This window comes from Colobus angolensis, unplaced genomic scaffold (assembly GCF_000951035.1).
Source record: "Colobus angolensis palliatus isolate OR3802 unplaced genomic scaffold, Cang.pa_1.0 Scaffold9, whole genome shotgun sequence".
Lineage (NCBI taxonomy): Eukaryota > Metazoa > Chordata > Mammalia > Primates > Cercopithecidae > Colobus > Colobus angolensis.
In genome coordinates this window covers 8,802,623-8,810,536 of record NW_012122931.1, presented here as the reverse complement: position 1 = coordinate 8,810,536, position 7,914 = coordinate 8,802,623, and the positions used below count along the sequence as shown (strand labels likewise).

General features: G+C 61.4%; 1 protein-coding gene across 1 annotated transcript in view; it reads left to right on the top strand.

The window, feature by feature from the left end:
- Positions 1-7,557, top strand: part of MVB12B (multivesicular body subunit 12B) — a 171,881-nt gene extending 164,324 nt beyond the window's left edge. The window contains exon 10 of the mRNA XM_011931374.1: positions 6,829-7,557. Coding sequence (XP_011786764.1) covers positions 6,829-6,915 — 87 coding nt within the window. The 3' untranslated portion in view covers positions 6,916-7,557. The remainder of the gene's footprint in view (positions 1-6,828) is intronic.
- Positions 7,558-7,914: the final 357 nt, after the last annotated feature.

Below are 7,914 nucleotides of genomic sequence, written 5' to 3'. Positions count from 1 at the left end.
ACTCCCCACCCACCCACCACTACCCACCCACTGTTCACTCATTCCTGCATTCATTCTAGGCCATGATCTCTACTGGGCTTTGGAGCTACAACTGAGGCTCCACAGCTGCCCTGAGCATGAGGAGGGTATGGAAAGTGTTGTGGTCCGTTTTCCCCGGGGAAGGAACACGCTTCCCAGAGCAAGTGTCCCTTTAGTGGTCCTTAAGGACAAGGAAGAGTGTTCCTGACAGAACTGGCTGGGAGAGGATGGGGAGCCACGCAGGGGAAAGACCTCTCCCCAGGATGTGGGGCTCAGGGTCTGCATCAGGGTGGGGAGCTGGGAGTCACTTGCCCTGCTCCTGCACGCAGGCCAGATCCTGGGTGGAAGGTGCTTTGTGAGCTGGGGTGCCCTGAAGGTGAGGGCGCTCTCCGGGCCCTGAGCCCAGGGGACAGGCAGCCTAAGGCAGGGTGTCCCTCAGAGACAGACCCTCAGCATTGTCATCGCCCTGTGGGAGACCCAGGCTCAGAGGAGACAGGAGGGGCTGGGTACCAATAAGGATTGACAGAATGACTGGGATGTGGACTAGTAGAGAGGAAGGGACCGGACTGGCAGATGGCCATGCATTTATTCAGTGACCTGGGCTGGGTGCTGTGCTGGGCCGTGAGGACACAACAGTGCCTAGACACACAGGCTTCTAGCTCTTGGCTCCAGGGAGCAGGGGCTGAACTGGCTGGAAGCAGGGGCGGGGGTGCTCTAGAACCACGTGGAGCTGGTGGGGCCCTTATTCCACCGCCTGGTTTAGGGTGAGACCCACCCCCCAGCTGGATCTTTGGCTCCGTGCTTCTGGGCTGCAGTTCTCAGGTTAGAGCTCATGAACCATCTGGGCAGGCTGTTAGGAAAAGAGAAGTGGCTTCCCAAAGGGTCTACAGGAGCCCACACCCACCCCTCTGTCCACACCCCACAGTGTGGTCATTGAAGGCGTCTCCCAGCTGTTCCCCAACCCGGAGGCCTTGGTCAAGTGGCGTGGCTTCATGGGACCTCGGCTCACTCCCCAGAAGTGGCAAGGGGGTTCTGTCCTGCCAGACTATCCGGCTCCCTACTCTTGACCACAGGGGTCACAGCCCTGAGCTCCAGGCCCAGCTGTAGGGCCTCACTCTCAAAGACAGCATTGAACAAGGAATCTGCCACATCTCCAGGGCATGAGGTGGTCATCCTGGCTTCCCCCTACCCCCAAGGCCCACCTGCTCGTGAACAACCTTCCTCTGGGTGAAGCACTTTCTCACGCTCTCTGGACCTGGGGCTTCCCGCTGGGTATGCAGCCTCTCCAATGTCTCTAGAACCATGGCCCAAGTAGGAAGCAAGGACTCCCATGGAGAAAATGGGAAGGCTCAGACCACAGTATCAGGCGGCCCCAGGCTGATGCCTTCCCCTCTGTGGCCTCAGCCAGTCCTGCAGCTGCTGGAAGAAGACGTGCAGGGTTTCTAAACCAGATAGTTGCTCAGAATCACCTGGGTCCTTGTTGAAACACCAGCGCCCACACCTACTGAACTACTGCCTGGGGAGGGGCCCCGGAATATGCTTTCTAAGGCTAGAAAGCAGCGGGCAGCCCACCCTCGTCTTGCGGAAGAGGCCTGCAGGATGGGGCCATGGGGCCCTGATGGCCCCTCCCGGGAATACAGCGCTTCAGGCCTTGCCGTATGACATGGGCAGTGTGCTGGGCCCTGCCTCTCTCCTCCTGCAGTGTTTCAGAAGCCAGGGCTGCATTCCTCATCTTCAGGAAACAGATGAGGACATGGAGCCCCTTGTGTAAGCAAGCTGAAGCTTTAGGATTTTAGAAACAGGAAGAGCCTGTATCGTGGCCGAGGCCATGGGAGCGCCTGAGTTGGAAGGGGATGACTGGAGTGCTGAGCTGGGGGTTGGAGAAGCAGACAGGTGGGGCTGCGGTGCAGAATCTCCCCCACCTCTCCCTGCCTGTGCTAGGGCCAGGCCCATCCACCGGCCCAAGCCCACCCATCAGTGTCTGTCCACCCCTGCACCAGACTCTTCTCGTTGGCCCCAGCCTTGGCCCCTTTAGTTCCCTCCCACCTGTCCTCACCTGGCCTGGCCCAGCCCCTGCCCTCTGGACTACACCATTCCAGACCCTACCGTGATTCACCCATGAGCTCACTAGTTCATGTCTGTCGGTCTGGCCTCCATGCTGGAGTTGCATCCCAAAAGAGGTGGGTGCCAATGTCTGCCCTAATACAGGTTTCCCAGCCAGCACAGCACCTGCCCCCTCCACGCCTCTCTGGGCCCAGGCCTGGTCCAGCACTGCCCAGCTCACTCTGGGACCTCAGGAAGTCAGATCCTTTCTTGGGCTTCATTTTCCTCCTCTGCAAAGCTTGGGTGCTGAGATCAGCCCCTTACTGCCCTTTCTCGTCTGGAGCCTTCTAGAGCGCTCAATATGAAACCTGGTGTGGGAAGGAGGGAGGAGCCTGGAGGGACAGTGCACTTGCCTTCCCCTCTGGTGATTAGTGCAGTTAATACTGAAATCACCTGAGTGTTTTCAGAAAATGCTGGTGTCCCGGTGCCAGTTAAAGCAGGACCACTCCTGCCAACCCCAGGTGGGGTGCCTGCATCACTGTGGTTCAAGCCTTTGGTTCTGTTGAGTAACCAGGGCTCTTTTCACTCTCAAGGCACTTGCACACGAATCGTCCTAGTTGTGAGTAGACTACTAGGTTCTACTGCCCCCTCTTTGCCTCGAAGCTGGGGCTGAAGTGACTTTGCCTCCTAGGTGCTGCTGGAAGCTACAGTTGGCACCTCCTATCGCAGGACACTGGCCTCACTATGAGAAAAGGCTTTTAGAAGCTGAGGCTCTCGCACCGTGGCCGGAGACTCCTGCTGGCATCAGTGGCAGGGTCCCCAGGACCACTGGCAGGGCGTCCGGGACCCCTGGCAGTACCCCTGACAGTGACATCTCTTTCCCGAGAGAGGCCCCAGGCCTGGACTGCCCAGCTGCTGCAGTGGCGGCCTGTGCCCACCAGAGGGCGCAGGCCCGGCGCTGCGCAGCTGGACCGAGCTGTGCGGACCAAATGCTTTTTAATTGAAAATTTTTTTAATTCAAAAAGGATTTGCTGTTTGTTCGCGAGTGCAGGTTTTTCTTATGCAGGAGACTAATGTCTTGAGTAAACAGATCCGGGCCCAAATCCACCTTCAAAGGTACTCGCTGTTTGCCCAAGGGAGTGAAAGGGCTTCCAGAAGCGGCCCCGTCTCCTGGGTAAACACGGCGGGAGGAGCGGGCAGGGACCGCGTCTGCGGGAAGGCGGCCGCAGCCAGAGGGGATTATGTCGCGGGACATATGTTGAAATTTCATTTGGGGAGTTAGGGAAAACAAGAAGGGGGGTGGGTGGCGCTTTTCTCCAGCCAAGATAACCTAAAAAGGGAAAAAAATCCCGAGGGAGAGAGGGTGGGGGCGCAATCTGTGCGCCCTCGCGGGGACCGGCGCGGTGCAGGCAGGAAGGGGCGCCTTCTCCGCCCTCCCGCAGCCCGGAGGGCCCAGCCATGCCCTCCCCGCGACCCTGTCCCCACTCCTGGCCACAGAGACTGGGACAGCGGCACAGGGTCTCCAGGACAGCTCCTCTGCCCAATCAACCAGTTGCTCACACAGGCGTGAAAGCGTCCTGCTCCCCCGCTCACCATCCAGAAAGCCCCCACCAGGCCCGGGCCTAGGCCCTCTGGCTGTGGACACTCGGGCTGGGACTGCAGCCGCCCTTCAGCTGCTCTCTCTGGCCGGCCAGCCCTCAGCACTCCCTGCCACTCCCAGGAACCCGGACCAGCAGATACAGCAAGGCCTACTGAAGAAGCAGAAGCGCCTGGCCCAGGAAGCCTCCCCCAGCCCCTCCACTGCCCTGCAGGAACCTGGCTGTGGGCTTTCTCCCTCTGTCATCTGAGATGCTTCACCTCTGCAGGCATCTCCCTGGCATGGCCTTGGAGCATCCAAAGTGGAGCACCTCCAAGCCATGTCACACACCCGCCTCCCCCACCGCCCCCCCGCCCCCAACTCCCCACCCCCTCCCCCACCAGTCCTTCCCCAGCTCCTCTCTGCACAGCATGTGGTCTCTGGCCCTTCCCTCTCTGCACATCCACATCCACACCCATTCCCAGGTCCCAGTGATTGGGTCGTAGAATTGTCTAAACTGGTCCCCAGACCAGCAGCATGGGGTTACCTAGGAGCTATTTGAAATGCAGATTCTCAGGCCTGGCCCCAGACCTATCCAGTCAGAATCTGCACTTGACCGGGACCCCCGGGGATTGGTGTGCGTTCAGGGTTGAAAAGCCTGCTGCCTGTTCTCTCCCGAGCCAGGGCTGATGGCCTAACTATCCACGCCGTAGGCCCTCCGCCCCGCTGTCCCCACAGGCATGTGTGCCCCTGTACCGGGTTGGCCTGGGGACTCCTCTGCACCTTGGCACCTGCTGCCCTAGGTGCTGTCAAGTCCCTTCCCCAATCAGGCCCCAAATCTGCTTTCAAGATGTGAATGCCCCCTGCCCCGCGAAGCCCTCCTTGCCCTCTCCGGTGGTCCCCACGCCCCGTGCATGTGCCCTCGAAGGTGGCCTTCATGCTGGGCTGTGCTGGGCATGCCCGCCCCGTCCTCTGCTACCTTGGGAGCGCTAGGCGGGTGTCCGTGGGGGCTTGATGAAGCCAGCCAGGGAATAAATTTGCCGCTGTTCCCTGCCGTGCATGTGCCTAGGCGGCCACCAGGTGGCAGTGTCCTCCCAGCCTTTGGCGCCGCCCCGCTCCTCAGCCTCCCGGAGCCGGAATCTCCTGACCGCCGCCTGTGCCTGGTGGTTGGCGAGTAGGAAAGTGAGAGGGCTGGGGCTGTATGGTGGGTTCCGTGGAGCAGCCAGATGTTCAGTGGTAGCTTGCTCAGTGCCAGGGCGTGGCGGGCCCTGCGCTGCCGTTGCTCTTTCCATCCTCCGGGCAGGCCTGGATGTGGGCACATCACCCCACCTGAGAGATGAGTTCACTGAGGGCAGGAGAGGAGAGGAGCCTGCCTGAGTTGCCCTGCAGCCTTGGGTCCTTCCCTCTGCACCCTGCCAGGCAGCAGATGCTGTGAACAGGGCTCCCTGTGGCTCGGGGGCCACATGTCTGCTCAGCCCACCTGGCACACGGAGCAGGGCCAGCCTCAGCCCCAGCTGAGACCCAGGTCTGTCCATCTGTCCCAGGTCGGCCTGGGGTCTGTGGAGCAGGGGCAGCCGTGGACATAGTGCTGGGCTTTGGCCGTGGACGTGGCGCTAGTCTTGGCCATGGATGCAGCGCTGGGCTACGACTTGCTGGCTGCCACAGCCTCCCCACCAGTTTTCCACTTTAAGGGAAAAAGGCCTCTTCATGGTTGGATGGCATTTGGGCCCCGCTCTGCCCCTGAAGGCTCAGCCCTGCAGCCCTCCTCACTCATCAGGGCCCTCGGGAGGGCTCCTTGCTACAGGCGGCTCGCTCTGGGCAGCAGGGAGGGCTGGGCAGGCCTGGAAGGCCGCCTGCTGGTGGGCAGGGCGTGGGCACCCCAGAGCCCTCCCTGGGGCTGGTTGCAGTGCTTGGCCTCCTCCTGAGGCGGTGTGACCCCTACCGTGTTCCTGACGGCCTCCCTTCCTGGACTGGCTGTCTACAGGTGTCCCCCAAGGGGCTGCAGCTCACGGTCAGCTCACCTCCAGGCAACTCCACTTCCATCTGCTGTCTGCAGGGGAGCTCTTCTTACAGCAATTCTACTGCTAAAACTGTTTTTAACATTTAAAATGCTTGAAAAGCACTCATCTAATCTAAGTTCCTGCTTCCTAAAATCCATGTGACCACAAGGCTGCCTTGACGTAGGGTTCCAGGCTGTTCCCCACACCCCACCCAGCCCCAGCACCTTGCACCTGTGTCTGGCCAGGCAGCTGCCAGTCCATTTCTGTGGCTGGAGTGCCCTGTGCCTGCTCTGCCCACGTGCCCGCTCTGCCCACATGTCCTGCTTTATGTTTGGACACCAAGACCTCACCTGGCATCTAAGTGAACTACAGGTGCTCCCAGCCCCCTCAGAGGTACTTACCCCTTCTCTAAATTTCCATCAGACTTGGAACTCATTTTGGTGAGCCAGGGTTGGTTAAGTTGGGGCCTCTGGTGTGAGGCTTAACTCCTACCCTCAAGACAGGGAAGCAGCAGGGCTGACCCGTGGAGCAAGGTCCCCTCCCCAGGCAGCCACCCTGGCCCCGCTGTGGCCTGTCAGGAGTCCTCAGCAGGGGTGCCTTTGAGGACTCCGTAAGGAAGGCATGGGGAGGGTGTGGACGGTGCCAGGGACAGCAGTGGAGGCGCTTCCCATGTCCCTGGGCACCACCTGGTATTGGTCCAGTGGAGCTGGCATATCACGGGTCCCCAAAGCCTGGCAGCTGAGACCAGCCTTGGTGAGGTTTGGGGTTGAGAATCTGCCCTCACCAGCAGGGGCATGACAACTGTCCTGCTGGGCAGGAGGCCATGACAGTCAGCACAGGCCTGGCAGGTGGGTGGCACCATGGCTTTGCACACTGCTGGTGCCAGGCCTGGCCTCACAGGGAGCAGGCAGGGCCTGTGGAGGATACCAGTCATCACCACAGGAGCCTGTCACCCCCGCAGGCGTGTCCACACACACACGCCACACGCACAGTTCCCGGGCACAGCTCGGGGGCCCAAGAGGGCCAGCAGAGGGCAGGCTCCGGCTGGCACCAGCCTGGCCAGCTGCCCTATGTTAGGATGCCCCATGAGGCAGCCCAGGCCTCTGCCTGCTCTTGATCTGAGGTTGTGGAGGGGTTTCCCTGGTATCCCATGGACTGACTGTGTCTCTCTGTCCGCACCCGCCCCTGCAGTACGAGTACAGCTTCCGCACAGAGCAGAGCGCAGCCGCCAGGCTCCCGCCCAGCCCCACCCGGTGTCAGCAGATCCCGCAGTCCTGAGGAGCCAGCGGCCCCCTGCGGGGAGACCACCGCCCAGACTACTGACGGCAGGGGCTGCTGCCCCCGCCTCCTCCTGCCGCCTCCACCAGCCCTCCCTCCCACACTGCCCCAGCAGGGCTGGCCCGGAGACTGGGCAGCTAAGGGGGCGTGTCCTGTCTTCAGCTGGCCTGACACCCCGGCCTCCCTGGGGACGCTGTTCATAACCATGACTAATCTGTGTGTGCTGTAGTGACCGGCGGCTCCTAACGTGTCTGTGTGATGACCAGTTGTCCTCCGAAAACCTCACTCACCACGGAGTCACCCTGAGGGCCCCGGGCAGTTGCCCCGGCCGCCCAGTGACGCCCACCGGCTCCCTCCATTCCCTCCTGTCACCTCCCAGGGCAGACCCCACTAAGCCGTTGAGTCCCTTCCTGGAAGACCCTGGGGACCCATAGCTTTGCCTAGGACTCTCCAGGGCCGCTGATCCTCCCTGGCCTAGGGCTGCCAGGACCAAGTTCCTCTCTGCAGGATCTCACAGCAGCCCTGAGAAGATGTGGAAGGAAGAAGCCAGTGGCCCCGGAGTGGTCCCTGCCCTTTGGACGCCCCATGGACCTCTCACCCAGTCGCCTGGAAGTCGGGGAGCAGCACCCCTGCCCCCGGCGGGATCCACCACCAGGACGCTGTGCTCGGCCTTGGCGCGCCTCCCCCAAGGGCTCATCTGCACAACAACCACATGCCAACGATAGCTCCAGGTGCCTCAACCCGTGCCCTGACCCAGGGACCACAGGGACACCCTCTGAGACGTGCTGGCCCCGGGAGGATACAGGCACACGGGCACCTAGCCCCTCTCGCAGCCAGGCATGTCTTGACGGTGTCTGCTAACAGAAACAAGTCATTCTGAAAGGTCCCTCTGACCCAGGTCACCAAATTTGGGCCAGAACTGGCATTTCTCCTGAGTACCCACTGGTGCTGGTGTCCTCACGGTGCTGGGCGCCAAGTTCAGCCCCAGGCGCATTTGCC